General features: G+C 38.5%; 1 protein-coding gene across 13 annotated transcripts in view; it reads left to right on the top strand.

The window, feature by feature from the left end:
* GRID2 (glutamate ionotropic receptor delta type subunit 2) overlaps positions 1-19,217 on the top strand; it is an 804,597-nt gene that overhangs the window by 680,693 nt on the left and 104,687 nt on the right. For all 13 annotated transcript variants that reach the window (XM_083834802.1, XM_083834813.1, XM_083834803.1 and 10 more), the window contains 2 exons: positions 5,931-6,069; positions 16,402-16,597. In XM_083834802.1, coding sequence (XP_083690928.1) covers positions 5,931-6,069; positions 16,402-16,597 — 335 coding nt within the window. The remainder of the gene's footprint in view (positions 1-5,930; positions 6,070-16,401; positions 16,598-19,217) is intronic.

The raw sequence follows: 19,217 nt of genomic DNA, 5'->3' as shown, positions 1-19,217 counted from the left end.
CTCAGGTTATGAAATGCCAGGTTATATCTTATGGAAATGAATGCGCTCTGTACAATTCAAGGAAGAATGGAAAAGTTTGGGTGCAAAGTGAAAAGATAGGAAGAAAAATGTGTGATGAGAGATTTTCCAACAACTTCTCAGCTGCATTTATTTCACAGCTGGTAGAAATAGGTACAGGCTTCATTGACTATAAAGTATTTTTTGTCCTATACTGAATTGAACATTTCCAATTGAAAACAGGAGAGATTTTACATTATCAAGAAAGTTTTTTAACAGAACAATAGGGGTAGCTAATGCCCTGAAAGATTCTGCCTTTGAAGAGCTGTGCTTTCCAGAGTTTTGTAAAGATAACAGAGCTCAGTCAAACTTTAGGTTTTGTTTCACGTGGCAAAAATAGCTAAAATATAAAATGCCTTTGCCTCTTTGTTAATAAAAACTACTTCCCTTACACCCACTCTCTATTAAATGCCCCTTTCACAAAGCAAACATAGGATGTACATTGATCTAAACTGTTGCAGCAGAACTCCACACTTAATATATGTGGAAATGGAAATTGCAGATGCACAGCATAATTGATGTGACTGTTCTGACAAGCTAAAGGCTAAACTGCAGCCAACTCCCAGTCCTTTGTGTTTTTTTTTCAAAGGCCAATAATTCACTGAATGTGGGCAGAATTTTTGCAAGAAAAAGAAAAAAAAAAAATCTGTCCTCAAATAACCTGCCCTCTTATTTCTTCACCTCTCTTTTCCAAGCACAATTAAGATGCCTGGTTTGCTAGTTTCTCAGCAAAGCAGTCGCAGTTAACATCTTTTTCATGTTTCTCAAAATTATCTGAAAAAAATCTGGCTAAAACTCCCTATACAGCAATTCAGCTCACTGCTGACCTCTAGCAGAGGTCTATCAGCTTAAATGATGGAAATTTGACAAAGTTGTTGGCAACTGAGATAAGTTCGTAAAGTGAGAGCTGTCAATAGAAAGTGTTGGTGACAAATTGAATTTCTTATATTATAGAATGTAAAGAATCTGGTCTTTGCATTTTCAGTGACAGCTATGTTTTTCACAAATAGACATCACAGTTCGTGATCCTCCTAGTGTCATCCCTGTAGGAAGGGCCATAGAGCCTTCTGGCCCAAGCCTCTCTCTTCGTGTATGGAGTAGCTGCAGTAGATTCACACTCTGGCTCTTAACTCACCCCCAGAACATCATCTAATGGTGTTTTCAAATTTGGGACATAAAATAATGGTCTTTTATGGCTATTCTATGTGTGTGTAGTTGTTTAAAAAGTCACTATTTTTGTCATTCAAACCCAAGGGAAAATGAGGGACAGAAAACAAACGGTTAACCACAATGTCAGGTCATGTAGAGCTACCCAGATTAGGTTTATAGTTGACACAATAGAACTAATTTAATTACAGATCCACTCTGAGTTTTTTCAGTGTTGTGGGCTCTATGCTGTCAAATTATTTGCTTTAGTAATAACAATAATAATAATAATAATAAATGCTTTTTGAGCTGTTAAACAAATTAATTTTTTTTTGTTAATATTCTGCATTCCCAGTGATGTTGTTGAATCGAAATTGAATCAGAGAGAGATCTTATCTTGCAAATGTCCTGCCTGGATGGCTAATGACAAAAATTGCATCGCTTTTCAACAAGATGGCTGCCACCAGACCTGACCTCAGAAATGCTAACTGTGGTTAAAACTTCTTCATGAAACAGTTCGCCATTTTTTTGTTGTCAATAAGGACTTTTATCTGATACACTTTCCAGGCTCTAGACTACGTAGATGAATAGTTTTTTCCTTGAAACAAGCAATTGACAAATCCATGAAAACAAGGTGTCTAGAGAAAAAATCTATGCAGTTTGAATTATTTCAGTTTAATCCAGAATTACAGAATACCAAGGTCTCACCAGGTTGTGAACCTCCGTTTTCCTGTTTTGGCCATTTTTGACTCATGATTTTATAAATCCTGTCTATAATTCTGTATTACCAGTTTTACTTTAAGCCATTAAACTTAAGGCTAATAGGCAGGAATGACTTCAAATGTATTAGAAATCTGTACTGGTGTTGTATAGGTTAACATTTTATCTCCTAAGGTGGCTTTTTCTGATATTTAGGTCTGTCATAATTATACATTATAGCGTTTGCATTGCCTAGACAGTGCATTATTTTTCTTGCCTGCTGATAGTTAGCTTGAAACACTTGGAAGGAAATGGAAATAAACAAAAATTGATAAAATAAGTTGCAGTCTAAGCCTGTCATCTGAAGTAGGCCAGCATTAAACTAGCCTAGGATTAATGAAGGAGAGCTGCATTATATTAGAGTGGGAGGACTAAAAGTAATTGCTTTTACTGTCACTTCTAAGGTAAATCAGCTATTTCAGAAAGTTACCAGTAAGATTGCTTTTTTTTAGTTTAGTTTACTCTGGAAAATATATTTTCATCCCTGCACATGCAGTCTAAAAATTTTAAAGGCGGTTGAGATTTTTAAATGATTTTTAGTACACATCAAGAGTGTTGACTGAATTATACTGGGAGCTGTAGTCACAAATACATGATCTATAGGTAGTGCCATTTGTGCTCCATTATACGCTTCTGTGTGTTGCAAGGTATTGGGAGAGCCAGGTCTAAAGAATAATACAGCCTCTGTATTCATTTGAGGTCTGTCTCTTAGCATTGCAAAGCAACTCCAGGACCACTGAGTATCATCTTTCATTTCCATTTGTTTCATGAATGGAGCTCGGTATTTTTAGGAGTTGCTTGGCAGACTACGATAGTAGTCTTTTTGGTGTAACTGCAGCCAGCATGTTAACTCACATGGATTAATTTTGCTGTGGGAATGAGGTGTGGTAGGATGGGTTTTACTCTGGCCACCAACTTGTGTTTATATGACATCAGCTTGCACCCTTTGCCATTACGGGTTAAGCTTTACTGGTTTAGTAAGAAAGACAGAAGGGAGAGACTGGGTACTCTTCTTGGCTCCCTCCTCCCTCGCACTGTGTGTGTACGTACATATCTGTCCTGTGCAAAGCCACCCATAACTAATATATGCTGTGATCCATAAAAGCGTACACATACATGAAATCCATACTTGGTACTGGGAATGCTTCCACAAAGCAGAGCCCTGGGAGGTTTACACGCATGCTACTTTACCGTTACGAATGGCAACTGTTGGTTTTGTAGCTCTTTTTCCCCGTAACGCTAATGGAAAACCAATGATTACTTCTCTCCTCAATGACTCAGTGCTGTTCTGAACTGAGAAACCAAGTAAATTTGGACTGGGAAAAACAACAAAAAAACAACAACAAAACTCTAGAGAGTTTTATCCCTAGAAACAAAATTAGGGGAGAGGAATGAAGACGTTTCATAAGGTGAGCTGTCAGGGTGAGGGAAGTGTTTTAGCAAACAGTACAATAGAACAAGACTGTATGGCATTAATTCTCCTACTAGATGCCAAAGAAATGATTCTATGGCAGTAAAAAATCTCCATTGTTTTTTGTTTCTTTATTTACTTCGCTAGGATAGGTGGAGTAGCCTGTCTGTTGTGTTTAGAAATCATACACCCCTGCAGCTGCCATATCAGTCCTTTAGCAATGTTTTAAGAAACATCAGTGCAAAGATTTTTGAGTCAGGTTGAGCCAGGGACACTGAGTTATTTTGGTCTGTGTTTCTTGTATTTGCATGCAAGCTTTGTCCTCAAGTTCCATTTATTGGCTGCTGGTACACAAGATGTAAGTATGCGTTAGGAACAATACTTCTTCATGAACAGCTAGGTGAACTAAGCACACTGGGATGATCAGCACTCACAGTTATTTAAAATCTGTTGTTAACATGAGTGTTAATAAAGAAGAGACAGCAGTGAATGGTGGGGACAACCCTACTGATGTATGGGAAAACTCCACTGTATGAACAGTAGGGGAATGTTGTTGCTGAGGGATCTGTCATGGACTTCATGATCACTTGTTGAACAACATCATCAGTTGAAACTTGAGTTTACCCAGAAGACAGCTGCTTGACTTTCAGTGGTCCTCTCTTTTCTGACATTTCATTTCAATAAAAATGTGGGAACTTAAAGTTTTACTCATTAAGTTGAAAAATGAAAATGCACGGATGCCCAGGAGATCATTGGCTTCTCCTCTATCACTCTACTCATTTCAACCTAATACAAAATTATCTGCAGGGATTGGGACCTGAAAGTTAAAAGGACAAACAGCCTGTTCCTATAAATTGATATAGATGTCTTTTCATTTGATTAAAATTCATTTTCAAATGAAATATTCCAAAGACATTGCAAAAACTGTTGTAAAGGGGAAATGTCCTATTAAAAATCATTTAAAATTTATGCAAGAGGGAAAACATCTTCAGATGTTGAAGTTAATGTTCATCTTTGGAAGTCCTTATATTGGAATAATATCTCCTGATCTGATTGGAAGATTCTTGTTTCAGATAATTACATAGCATCTTGGAGATAGAAAGAAATTTATTTCTGACTGCAGAGGTCTAACATATATTTTTGTCTTTCGGTACTGGAATTCTTAAAAGGCAAAAATTTGAATACTTATGCACTGAAAATATAAATGAATGGAGTCAGTTACTATTTCACATGTAGCACAACTCCACATGACTGAGGTAGAAAAAAAGCTTCAGATTTGATTTTTGTATGATGATGCAGAATTCCCAGTACTTTAGATAGGTAGGACAAACACTCAACAAAACCAGTAAGGCAGTCCCTCATATTCAAGCACTGAGTAAATGTCTAGACAGTTTGTGTTCACAACTAAAAGTTATTTGTATTTAGAATAGGAGTAAATATAATTTGTCTTCCCATTTACTAGGGAAACATGAAGAACTTTTTATGTAAGTGAAGATCCAGTATGAAATACTTATACGTGATCAAATCTGTAACAAGCTGCTTTGCTTATGAAAATTCCAGCCATCATACTATCATAAGATTTTGCATCTGAGAAAGCTCCATCAAAATAATGACCACTTTTCGAAGTACTGAGTACAGGTGGAGAGGGAAAGGGTGAACATCTTTAGCAGTTGACTCTGGGTGTTTGTTGGATTCACCTGTCCTTCCTAGTTGCTTGTAGCTGTGACAAAACTTGCACTACAGTCATAATGGATATTTATAAAAGAATGCATTTTCTTTCATCTAAAAAACTGTGGGTTTGTATATTTTTAACTGAAAGGTTATTTCAAAGACTCCATGTTTGGGGGGCACCTATTCACACAAAATATAATGCTTTTCATGGCTTGCTAAAAGGGTCTCTGTTCATATGAGCAGTAGTGAGCAGCTCAGATCCTGTGAGCCACTAAAGTGCTGGTAGATTTAATTGCTGCTAATGTTTTGTTTTCATGGCGTTTAAATTCTGAAGAAAAGTAGCTATGGGAATACAAAATTATTTTGCACTCTTCTTTCGCACATGTTTTTTTGTGTGTGTCCTGGTGGACTTGTAGCAAGTGGTACACGTAGGTATGGCTCTCATGAGCATCTGCTTGGCTACAGAACTGTGAAAAATAATTGTGTTTTGATGTGGTTTTTTAACTTCATATTCTCAAGAATGTAAGAAAAGCTTAATTAACATTTGTAGATAAGATCTCTAAGGAAAGAACATTGTAAGAATTTCTTTCCTCTCTTTTTGTTCTGAGATCTTGAAGTCTATTGCCATTACTGGACAGGACAGGTGGATGAACTGCAGTTAAAGACACAACAGCAAAAGAGATTAAATACAGTAATGATGGCTGACTGTGCACATCCTTCAGTACTTATATTGCATAGAAAGCGTGGCTCCAAAATCCTGCTCATTTTATGAAAACAAATACCCTGCCAACCTTGGGGTACAGTTCTCCGGTGCGAGGCTTGAATAATGAAGATCTGGGTTTCCTTCTGCCAAATTAAAACTCTTGCTTTTTCTTCTTCCCCACAGGAGGAGAGGTCCCATATACAACCCTGGCAACACGACTGATGATGGGGGCTTGGTGGCTTTTTGCTTTGATTGTCATCTCCTCCTACACGGCAAACCTAGCAGCTTTCCTCACCATCACGCGCATTGAGAACTCTATCCAGTAAGTTGGATGAACTGAGGGAAAGGAAGGTTGCGCATACACGTGGAAGGGTATGAATGTTCTATTTAAATGTGAGAAAAGGGAGAAATAATTATCCTCCTCCTGAGTAGTAGTTTGGAAGCTATCAGAACAGTATTCCATAGACAATAGACTTCCAGTCACCCTGGAGACACTTAAACTTTAATATCAGAATTGTTGGCCTCTGGCAGCTGCTATTCTGTGACATGTATACATGCACATATATATATATATGCATACATATTTTGCAAAAACCAGTTGAGTTTGGATAACCAGTATATCAGTATCTGAAGCAGGAAAGTATAAATTGCTGGTGTGTGTTTTCAGGCTGTGCTTTCCTCTCAAATGCAATGCACATTACTTGTGCTCTGACACTTGGATCAGGAGGGCCCTTCTTCCACATATGGGGAGATCAAATCCGAATTCACCTTTTCTTGCCAAAGCAAAAAAATGTGGTAATAGCAACAATTAAAAATTACTGACCAGTTTTCTTCTCACCTTCCACTCCCTGGTGCTCTCTTATTTCATTAACAGATCAAATTAGTTCACTTTTTTTTTCTGTCTAGTGGTTCTTTTGCTTCATGCCTCCCTAACATGAATGTCCTCATATTCTCCTGTCCCTTTATGGTGAACTATTCTTCTGTTGGACCTTCCCATCCTTTTTTCCATATCATTTCATCTCTCCACACCACAGAAACCTTTCTAGGTGTCCTACCCTCTCTCCCTGCCTTTTTGTGCTTGTCTGCTCTCCTTCAGCAAGCAGCATGCTGAGTTGCACTCACTCCCACCACTCCAATGACCTTCCCACTACCCACCTAAATCCTTCCTCCTGGGTCAAGCAGAAACTAGCAAATGCATTGAAGCATTAGCTAGCCAAGCTCTCCAAGGGGTAGCTAGCCATTTTTCAAAAGCAGGTTTTTAATCTTGAGGCTACATGTGCACAGAAGTATTTGAGAGTGACAAACATAGCCTTTTCCATAAATCCTTCTTTGCAAAAAGGATAAAGTAGCTTTAAAGAAGAGAGACACATTCTGCTGTATTTCTTTCTCTAGGAAGATAAGAAGTTGACCTTCAAGTCAGGCTCAATACTGACCTTAGAGTTTTCTCACTCCAGTTGTTGATTCAGCTCCCTGTCTTCTGTGGTCTTGCTGCCTCTAGTTCAGCTGCTTTCCAAATCTCTTTGAAATGCCCCCTGAGACAGTGAGCTCAGGGATGTAGATTGGGTAGGGGAAGCTCTGGGCTCCTGTGAATTCACAGGTTAGGTTCAAGCACCACTGCATACTTAGCCAATCACTACAATCTCACTAAGGCACTTTTCCTGTATGTGAAGGTTTTCTACATGTTAAAACCAATCTATGCACATGGACAAATAAACATCTCCAATTGTAGCCAGGTTTCATTTGCAACTGTATGCCCAAGCTCAGACCCAAGAGTAAAAGCAGCCCCTTGCTTTGAGCACACAGTTGCCTGCTGACTCTCCCCATTAGGAGCGTCCTCTTGCACTTTCTCTTTCTTCATGCTCCTTCATCAAAAGGGAGGATTTGGTGTGCCATGGTCCAAATTTCTGTTGTCTTCAGCCCAGGCAGTACCAGCCCGTGTTTGTTCCCAACTGGAAATGAAGTGTCTGCAATTGTTGTCTTTCTTTCTGTGCACTGTAAGACAGAGGCGTGTAAAACAGACTAAAGCACCTGAGATCATTCCCCTGTCACAGTTGCATTGCCAGTTAAATTGAGTTACAATTTCCTTTTGAGATCTGACTTACAGACTTTGAGATTCTGGAGTGCTGCAGGGGTATTTTGATGCAACCCAACTGACTCGGTAGTCCCAACTATAATCCCTTCACAGTTTACAGGGGAGTAAAATGAAATTCTTCATTGATGTTTGTTGATGTTCATCTTGAGGTTTAGACAGAGGCTGATATATTATTTTTAAGTTTAGAAAGTTCTACATTTGACTAAGGAGTTCGAACAAACAACACTCACATTTGTATATGCAAAATAAATAATGATGATATATTCAGTCATTCTCTTTATCCTTACAAATGTGAAATATGCCTCTGCATCCTGCTTTGAAATTATGATTCTTCTGATTTTGAAGTAGTCCAGAAAAATGTTCAAATTACTGTGACAAATATCTGAGTTTTTTATCATATGTAAAAAAGCATAAAATATTCCCAAACTATAACTTAATACATCTTCAGCTTTTTCATGTAGTATATTATGATGTCACTAGGAAATCCCCAGTGGAATTCTAAGGTTATTATGTACAGTTGGGACTACATCGGTCTTTGTGCTGTATTATTTATGGGCAAAGTCACTGAAAATGTTTTATTCAGTAGAAAATGTTGCAGCTGGAAAGCTTCTGAAATGAAAGAACAGAGACATTTATCAAAGTGCTTGTAGCTCAGAAATAGAGTAATTAGATGTGTTAAGTATCCATTAGGGAATGAAGTTATCCTAACTATGGTGAGAGTGTAAAACTTTAGTTTACAAAACTGCCAGAATTGGATCTCAAACCAGCACATAACAGAAAAGCTGTTTGTTTACCATGCTGAATTACTGCAAAGTGGCAAACATGAATAAGCAATACAGAAAAAAAGCTGATGCTCTTTTTTTCTAACAGATCAAATTGTACCTTGGGGAGCTTTGAGGGCCAGAATGGAAATAAGTTTAAGTATTTGAAGAAAATGAACCAGATTCTGCTCATAGTACTATCTAGCCAGCTACTGAAAAGTCAGACAAATGAAAGAGATTGAAGTCAGTAGGTTTGCACAGATGTAACAAGTAGTTAATAGGTTTTCATTTCAGATTTCCAGCTAGCACCAGATCTGACAGTGTGTGGTCCTTCTGATATCTTTTATGAAAAATAGGAGGATTCAAGCTGCCAGCAGAACACTTCATTCCTATGGAACATTTCAGTAGTTATTGCATTTCAACTTATAGATCTTGTAGCCAGCTTTTGTTCAGAACTCTTCTATCTTCCTTTTCTTGGCTATTACGGTGCTTGGGCTGCTTTTCCTAGTCCTGGTGTCCAGAAGCTTATGTTAAGAAGAGCAGACAAAATGTTGTTAGGCAATACACTAGGAAGAACTAGTGAATTGTTCCCATTCCCTAGAGAGTCTTGAAGTAGATCTGTGCATAACCTCAGTTGAGACTGATGGAATTTTGTTCTCTGCTTCACTGATTAATTTGATTAAAATTTGATACAGTTTTAAAATGGACTATGTTTCCAAGCAAATGGCGACTTTTAATACCTGTGGGAGTATTAATAATAATATCAGCAGGCAGAGCCAGGAATAGAGGCATGAAAGTCATAAAGTACTATGTAGGGCATCTTTTATTCACACTTGATCCCCATTGCAGATGATATTTAAATCAAGACAATCAGCATTTTAAGTGCCAAAACATTGTGGCAGCAAAGCAAAGCATAATTTCTGTATTCCTTAGATCTTTACATCACTGTCTCAAATGCAACGTGAATGAATGGTAATTAAGAGTATGTTCTCTTGGAAAATGCCAAATAAATTTGGAGGACTCAAGCTATTTCTTGTAGATGCTGATGCTATGAATTTCACCACTGAACCTCTATTGCCATTACTGTGTTTTATGATTCTGTTTGGATAGAATTAGAGTCCACTGGCAGAGAGACTGATTTTATTCAGACTGCACTGCTTTCCTTGGTAAAGTGAGGATGTCACCACCATCTCAAAGGCACTGAAATTTTGCAGGGAAATTGGGGATCAGAGGGGAAGCCAAAGGATTTGTCATGAGAAAGGCTAGTGTTAGGTGGCTTCACGTTTAAATCTAACCCACTGCTAAAAATGTGGAAGCTTGATTAAGATTTGTGACTGCACATGTTACAGGAAAGAGTCTGTCTTTTGTAAAATAAGAAGTTCACGTTATGTTCTCTGAGATACAAGCAGTACCTCCTGTTTGATAAGTGAGACCTCTGCCTCCAAATAATGGCAGCATGGCAATAAAGCGTGCCTTTTGTAATGCTTCTTTTGCCTAGTCATTCTTTTCACAGTGTTTTTTCTAACCATGATTCACTTTAAGCTAAGATGTCCCCAAGGCTTTAAACAGCTTAATACATCTGCCTACATGTTTTCTGCAAGGGGGGTTACACAAGAATGCAGTAACTGGAGTAGATATTTCCTTACTCCAAAAAACAAAATGTTCCTTAACCTTTCCTTTTCTGTGGTTCTCCCAGATCTTCAAACTAGCAAGCAGCATTATTAGTTTCTGACACAGTTGTCACTGCCAACATTCAAATCTCTTGGCTTACTGTGCCCAGTTTCCTAATATCACCTCTGAATTAATCCTTAGTGTCCTAGGAGGGAAAAAAAATGCAGAGGAAATCTTTATCAGAATTAGTCATAAAGACTTAAGTATAAGCAATGAGATTTGTATTATCCTAATAATTTCAATGAGAAAAAAAAATTAACATAAAGGCCATGTATAATATCTTTCCCTGCAATGCTTCATGAGTGATAACCAAAAAATAAGCTGAACTGTGGCTTGTGTATTGCACTGCATGGTCACTTCACTATAAGGAGAACTTGTCTATATGCAAACTCAGTTAAAGGCATTTTATTTTATAGCACTTTTTCAACTTTATGTGCTTTTTATTTGGTTTTAAACACTTCTATTACCTTACTGCTTCAAAATGAGAAATTCAAAGAGAGAGGTTTTATTTAAGTGTGGAATTATAATACCCATACTCATCTTAGAAGTACTTTGCTTTGCAGGTATTTCAACTGAGATCAGTAAAACTACTGCAAAATTAAATTCCCATCCAAAGTGAATAATGCTATCAGAATTTGGGCATTAGAGATTTTCCGTATGAATTCATCAACTTAACTAATACTTCTTCCTTATTCTGCGGTCTGGTCTGGCAGCTGTGTGCTGAGACTGGATGGCATACTGAGGCTGGGGAGTTTTGTCTCCCCTAAAGGTATCTGTCTGAACAGAGAATAAGTTGTTTAATCCAGGAATAAAGGTACATTGAACAATATGTAACCTGAAAACCAGGCTGAAGGCAAAGCAGTTAGAAAAATTTCTTTCTTTTGGAAAGGAACCTCAATGATTTAATAATGTTATTAGTTCTGTCAAGGTTTGTTGGTGGTTTTTTTTGTTTGTTTGTTTGTTTGTTTGTTTTTTGCCATAGCTTGGCTGCTAGGTTGTGTATGCTATTCCAGAAGTTTACAGGTTATAAAAAGCAGTTTCTGAAGCAGGTCATATATATTATTATACTATTTGGCATGTTTGTGTAAGGGGATGTAGTCAGTGATGTGATAGGTCGTTTCCATTTCAGCAACTTGCCTACACAGCAGCGTGCACACATGTACACTTCTGAGACTGCAAAACTTTCTCACTCCTCAGCATAGGGTCAGGTGAACAAGAGCTTGGAGTTTGCAGCTTGCGATAGTGTTTAGTTCATCTGTGGAGTTTAAACGCTTCTCACTCTTGTCTTCTTGCCATTACTTTCCCAGCATGGAGCAGCACCTAAAATGTGCAAAGGTGCAAAGTGGGGCAGGTGAGAGGCATCCTGCATTTTAAGATAGGACACCAAACAGTGAAGACCTGCAGACTGTAGTTAATGCCAGACTATACAGCTACCTTGCACTTTCCTGAAGGCATCAACATAATTCTCCTCCTTGTTATTTCTCTGCTGGTGACCCTTTTGCATGTGATGGCACTCTCACTTGCTTCTCACTGATAAAATGAAAACTCTTCCATACCTGTTTGCTGTGCAATTCTGGATAACCGCTTGTGTCTAGCATTGGTTTGCCTGTCAGAAAATAGCAAGGTTGCTTTTATAGCTGCAAGATATACAGAGGAGCTGTTTTTCCTTTTGTGCTGTTTCTAACTGTACTGTTTTGTGGCAGCAGTTAAATGTATCATTTATATACCAGTTAGCAATGATATTTCAGAAAAATGCTTTATTGCTTGTTACATTAGAAATTATATGGCTATACAGAGTCTTGTAAAGTAATGACTGCAGTTTTGCTAGGTGTTGTCATTAGAAATTGGAGACTCAGTAAATACTTTATGTGTACTTTTCTAGTAATATGTATGACAAATAACAACAATTGCAGGACATTACAATATGTATCCTATGACAGTTTGTTGCACTTCTGAGCTCTGCCAGGAGATACAGAAGTACATTGGTGGCAGCTACAGTGACACAGAATGGGTGAATGTAGTAACTTGTATTTATCTAGTGACTTGCATCAGTGATGCTTTTGACAGATATGTAGACTATAAATGCAATAGTAATACACCTACTTCTACACCACACTTAGTGTAATGGGGAAAAAGGGAGAAATTTTCACCAAGGCGCAACGCTGTCTACCAAGGTACCTTCTGCACAGGTATTGCCCAGCTGGTCAGATCCCAGCCTGGGTTGTTGAAGGGCATCATTCCTACCACAGTGCAGGGTTTTACATTTATCCTTGCTAAATCTCACAATGTTCCTGTTGGCCTGTTCCTCCAGCCTTTCTAGGTCAATCTGAATGGAAGCCCTGTCCTTGAGAAATTGTCTGCCCACCATATGTCATGTCTTCTGCAAATTTGATAAGAGGGTGCCTCCTTACCTCCTCCAGGATGTTGGTAAAGATACCTCCCAGGGTAGACCCCTGTGATACTTGTAACTGGATTCAAAGTGGAATGCAACCCATTAACCACTACCTTGTGAGCCTGATCATCCAAACAGGAATTCATCCTTTTGTTTTTTCACCCAGCCAGGTCTAATGGCCTAATTTAGATACAAAGAAATTGTTGGATACAGTACTGAAAACTTGCTGAACTTAGCATAAGTTACATCCATTGTGCTGGTCTTGTCCACAAACTCAGTCATTTTATGATAGGAGGTGTTCTGTTTGGTTGGGCCTGACTCACTCTACAGACCCTTAGTGAATCTATGCTGACTGTTCCCAGTCTGTTTTTTTCTCCTTTGTTTGCTCAGAAATATAGAATCATAGAATCACAGAATGGTTTTAGTTGAATAGAATCATAAAATCATAGAATCATAAAAAGAAACCACTTCTAACATCATCAAGTCCAACCATTAACCTAGTACTGCCAAGTCTTTCACCAAACCATGTCTCTAACTACCACATCTACATGTCTTTCAAATACCTACAGAGATGGTGGCTCAACCACTTCCCTGGGCAGCCTGAGGACTCTCTCCATGATGTTGTTCAGGAATTGAATCAAGGCTGACCAGCCTTAGTTCCCTGAATTGTTCTTTTGATCATTTTTGAATATAGCCTGGACATCTCCTTTATCCAGTGGTTAGAGATCTACTCCAATCTTGACAACATTTTGAAGGTGACTGCGAGAAGTCTTGCAAGGACATTGGTCTGCTTTCTCAGCACACTTCAGTGCAGCCCTTCAGGCCCCATGGACTTCCATAAGTCTACCACTTGCAAGTAATCCCAGCCTCAGCTGGTTGAGATTGACTTGGCCACCCACTGCTGATCATTCAGTGTCTCCTTGAAGCCTGCCTCTAGTCACGGAAAACTGAGAGACCTTGTTGGTGAGGAATTGAGGCAAACACAGCACTGAGCACCTCAGCCTAAGCTGTGTCTGCTGTCCCATATTTGTTCAACAGGTCCGTGCTTTCCTTGTTCAGCCTTTCAGTACTGCAGAAGCTGCTGGTGCTATCCTTAACGTCCTTCAATCTAGCTGAGCACAAACTTTCCTGATATTATTCACACTTGCCCTGGAAATGTTCCTAAAGTCCTAGAATCATAGAATGGTTTGGGTTGGGAGGGATCTTAAAGATCATCTAGTTCCAAGCCCTTGCCATGAGCAGGGACACCTTGCACTCGGTCTGGTTGCCCAAGGCCCCATTCAACCTGGCCTTAAACATGTCCGGGAATGGGACATCCACAGCTTCTCTGGCAACCTGTTCCACTGCCTCACCACCCTCAGAGTCAAGAATTTCTTCTGAATATCTTATCTAAATCTTCCCTCTTTTAGTTTAAAACCATTCCCCCTTATCCTATCACTCCACTCCCTGACAAAGAATCCCTCCCCAGCTTTCCTGCAGGCCCCCTTTAAGTACTGGAAGGCCTCTGTAAGGTCTCCTCAGAGCCTTCTCTTCTCCAGGCTGAACAAGCCCAAATCCCTCAGACTGCCTTCATAGGAATGGTGCTCCAGCCCTCTGATCGTCTTTGTAGCCCTTCTCTAGGTCCTTCTTCATGGGCCTTTTTCATGGCCCTCTCTTTCTTCAACAGGTCCGTGTCCTTATGTTGTTCTTATGTTCTTAGTCATCCTTTTGTAGCTTGTCCATAATTCTACATTCTTCATATTGTTTAACGAAGACCTTTAGGAAACCTTGTTTTTTTTAGTAATTTCAAAAATGACTATAGTTTTCCCTGACGGCTATCTGAAATCTACCTGATGGCTATCTTTAAAATTTATCAACCCTTATTTCAATTTATTAAACCTGAGTATGACATTTTACCTAGTTGCTTACTTTTGTAATTCCCCTGATCACCACTAGAGCATTTAAAAAATATTTATCACTTCCCTTTCACGCACTGGCTGTAATGAAATTTCACATTTTTGCTAACGGATCAGCATTTCATATATAATCTTTCAGAACTCATACTTGTTTATATCTGGGCTTGATTTTTTTTTTCAAATTTCAGTTATGAATTAGCCACAATACTTAGGTAAGGTATCTCCTGATACCTTAGTCTGATGCAGTCTTACATTTTTCTTCCTAGAAAAGGGCAAGTCTCAGTCCTATGGTTGGAGAATGATATACTAATTTTCAGCAAGAGCTTCATCTTGCAGCTAACCTTTGGTGATCCTCTGTGTGTACCGATTCTTTGTAAGTTCCTTGCTGCTTATATTCTTGAAGAAGAATGCCATCTTGTTGAAGAAAGAGGAGAGAATTGTGTTTTTTTAATGCTGTTGGTTATTTACCCTTCAAAATTGAATTTATCCTTCCCTAATATTTGCTATATATTATCTGCTTAGAATTTAGTTCTTGTACAATATTTTTCTAGGTCCATATGTCTGAACTTGAAAGGATTTCTGTTTGACTCAGTGAACCTCTAAACCCTTGCCATTGAGCTCTACTGATTTCTTACTTTGTTTCTCACTTTCTGTTGTGTTCAGTGGCATACATATCCTTCAAGATCTGTTTTCTTCAGTGTCATCTCTGAAGCATCAAAGAATTCACCTTTTTTCCCCATGTAAGGTCATTTTTACTAGCCTTTAAATTTACATGTTTCAAAAATGCAACATGGAATTTGATGAATTTCCTACAGTTGAGTTTACATTTTCTGCAGCTGCAATGAGCTTTTTCAATTTGCTATTGCCTGCTTTTAGACAGCGCTCAGCCCCTTGATTTGTCCTTAGGTGTCATCCACTAGATTCGTGCAGTTTATACAAAGTTAATTTGTGCCAGGAAAGCTGTAATGGGTTTTAGGCAGTAGACATATTGCAGTAGTTATTTTGAAACTTTAATGAATTCCATTAAAGAAACAAATGTATGGGACAGCAGTTCTATAGGATAGGAAAATAAAGGCCAGGACATAAGGAGACTTAAAAGACTATAAAAATATGTATTTTTAAGGCCAAAACAGGGTTGACAAAGCTGTACTTGGGACACTTTAGAAACTTCTGAACTGGTTAATTTGTTCCTGTTTATAGGGAAAGAATAAGACTATATAATATGCAAAGTAGAATAAATTTATTGGACAGAGTAACATGGACCATAATGCACAGGCAGTTTGTGAAACCGTAACAGAAATCATCCTGAAAATGGTGTAGGATGCAACCTCCTGTGTGTGATGGGTGCACAGTTCAGTATTGGAATGATGCCCAAAAGCTGCTCTTCACCATGTAAGCTGGTAGCCCAGACAAATACTGAGCCCTGCTGCTTTGGGCTGTTTTCAGTGAGTTCTGTTGTTAAGACAATTTAATTTGCAGTGGAGGGACTGGGATTGCTGGAGGGACTGCAACACTCCCTTCTCTCCTTTGCCCCAGCTCATAGGAGCTCTCAGCATTTGACAGGATCCTCTTGCTCCTTCTGCTTTTTCTCTTTTCACCCGTTTTCATTTTTCCACCCCATCTTTTCACTTCATGTTCCTCCTTGTGTCTTAAATCATAAAAACATTTTTTTCAGTCTCACTTTGTCTTTTAAAACAAAACAAAACAGAGAAAAAAAGAACAACAAATGAAATTGGCTTGACAGCCATCTTCCTGTATGTTGCCCTTTGCTTGCCTGCAGCTCCTTCCTCTTGAAAATGTGGCTTCAAGTCTCCTGTGTCTCTTTTCTTCACCAACAATTAAGGTCTCTCCAGGATCTCTCAAGGCAGACAGATATTCCTTATGGCACTGTCTTGGACTCCGCAGTCTATGAGCACGTTCGAGTGAAAGGGATGAATCCTTTTGAGAGGGACAGCATGTATTCCCAAATGTGGCGGATGATTAACAGAAGTAACGGCTCAGAGAACAACGTCTTGGAGTCGACTGCAGGCATTCAAAAGGTATTGCTATGACTTACTTTTTCTTCCCATTGAGACTCTGTGTGGTAAAACCAGATTTGCTTAGTTGTTGCTTTTGACTGTAAGGGATGCATTTGCACCCAGATAATGATCATGCCTAGTACCAGCTTCTGCAAGCCCATTGCATCAGCACAGAGGACTGGGACTTCTCAGCTTGTTTTTTCAACTACATTTTAAAATGTAAGTACCTAGAGTGCTTGCTCTGAAAAGGATTTATAGGTATAAGAGTTTAATGCATTTGTCAGGATGCAAAATGGGAATAGGATCACTGGACTTCTAATACCAAAAGACATGGCAATATACTGTACAAAGCTTAAAGCACTTTCAGGACAAGACATTGATTAACTTATTTTGTAGGCTCCCAGAACTGAAAACCTTGGCTTTCAGTTGTAGCTCTGAATCATGTATGTTTCAAGAGAGGTAGGCAGGAAAAGATGATCTGTCTTTAAAGAGACATAGCCACTTTTGTAATGAGTTTAACAGAGGGAAAATAATTTGAAAGCAAGAGTCAGTTTTTGCAGGGACATTTTTAAGTGCAATGTTTCCCTCCCTTGTTTGTGATTGAGAGCTACAGCTTTTATAAGAAACAGTCTATGAAATGGTTCAGTATGAGTGAATAATAGTTAGTGGGTGATTAAATACAAACTTTATCTCTACCATTGTACCTTCACATTCAGTTTTAAATACAATATTTTGCAGATTGATTTTAAACTCAAAAATGTGACAGTTAGAGCAAATATCCATAGAGTTGTGTGTTGTCTAAAGCTTGGTTTAAAGAATTCTAAAAATGGGGGCAAACTCTGTGTTTTGTGTGCACTGAAATCCATTTGCCAGGGAAACCTGTAATTTCTGGTGTTTGACACCAGATACAAACACATAAGAGAAAAGGCTATGTTAAAAAGAGTAGTGAAGCCACTGGTTATGTCTTGATAATAAAAGGAAAACAAAATAAAGATTGTTTGGAATTTTAACAATCACTAATCCACCCTCTGTATAACTGAGATCATATTTTCTCCTCTGAAGGACAAAATGGCATGAATGAACAGGCAAGGAAGGCCCTGGGGAGCTGCACTTTTGAAACCCTTTTAGAAAATTCATAAGCTGAAAAAGCAAGGGAAAAAAAGACAGTCTGAAGATTTATTGGCTAGAGGAAATTGCTTTTTTTGAGAAAATATATTTTAGCTCTGTTTGCAAGGGTCTGATAAAGCTAGTTTTTGCCTTTTGTATATATATATGTATATATTAAAAAAAAAAAAAAAAGCCCATCGCCTTCTGGTTTGCCTTTCCAAGATATACTAAGAGAGAATCAGAAAACAGCGCATCAAACACAACAGTCAACACAGTCAACAGTTTTGACTAATTGCTTTTAGTTGAAAAAAGCAACCAGTGTATCATGCTGGCAAGTAATTCCAGACTGTAGTCTTTGATACCTAGTTCCTGAAAACATTGCAGTTTCTGTCTTAAAACTTACAAAAACAAAACTATCTGGGTTCTATCTGACTCCCATGCCTCCAGTTCCCAGGAACAAGCACTTGCAAATGGTGGCATAAAATAACCAAGTTGTAACGTGAGCAAGATAGCCACCCTCCAATTTTAAAATATCAGAGGTCCTGGTTCCAGTGAACATACACACCCACCTATGCAGTTGCAGTTTCTCCCCTTTTTTTGCCTTACAGGAAGAAATAACACAGAAAAAGGTTATCTGCCAATTTCTGTTCACGTGGAAGCTTTTGGGAGATTGCCTGCTCAGGAAGAAAGGTCTGTTGATTTTTAAAAAAAAAAAAAAAAAAAAAAAAAAAAGGAAAGAAGCTGTGCCTTTCAAGAGTCACTTAAGACTCTTCTCCTTCAGCTGGAAGATGAATGTGATGTTAAAAACTACTCTTAGGCAAGGAAAATTAGAATAGAATAGATCAGTTGGAAGGGACCTTCAAAGATCATCTAATCCAACTGGCTGACCACTTCAGGGCTAACCACAATTTAAAGCATATTATCAAAGACATTATTCGAATGTCTCTTAAACACTGACAGGCATGGGGCATCAACCACCTCTCTGGGAAGCCTTTTCCAGTGTTTGACTGCTCCCACAGGTGGCACCCTTTAAAAAGGATAATTGATAAAAGTCGGGGATTGTAATCTATGTGAAATACCTTCCAAAAAAATGCAAACATTTTAGAGTAAATTCACAGGTCCCCTCTGCCTATTTATAAACTTCATAAAACCCTTCAGGGCCTTGAATGTCTCTAACAAGCCACAACAGAGCCATTAACACAACCAGATTATAACCCTGGACAAGATAAGCCCACAGGTCTCCGTTTGTGCTTTGTTTTGTTTCTACTATTAACCAGTGCTAAAGTGTCACTAAACAGCAGTTTATCCAGGCCCTGCTGCACCCACTCCGAGATGAACAGGGTTTGCGAGTAGACATCACAAAATGACTTGGTTAGGCAAGCAGGCAGGCTTTGTGATGTGGAAAAGGCTTAGCCAAGCATTTTTTTTATCTTAAAATCCTGCAGTTTTGTCTTGCTTCTGTTCTGAAAACTGTATTCTTTGTATTTGGAGGAAAGTAGTGATTTAATATGAATTTATCTATAAACAGGGGGAG

Source organism: Anser anser, assembly GCF_964211835.1.
Source record: "Anser anser genome assembly, chromosome: 4".
NCBI classification, from domain to species: domain Eukaryota; kingdom Metazoa; phylum Chordata; class Aves; order Anseriformes; family Anatidae; genus Anser; species Anser anser.
This window is presented reverse-complemented; position numbering and strand designations above follow the sequence as displayed.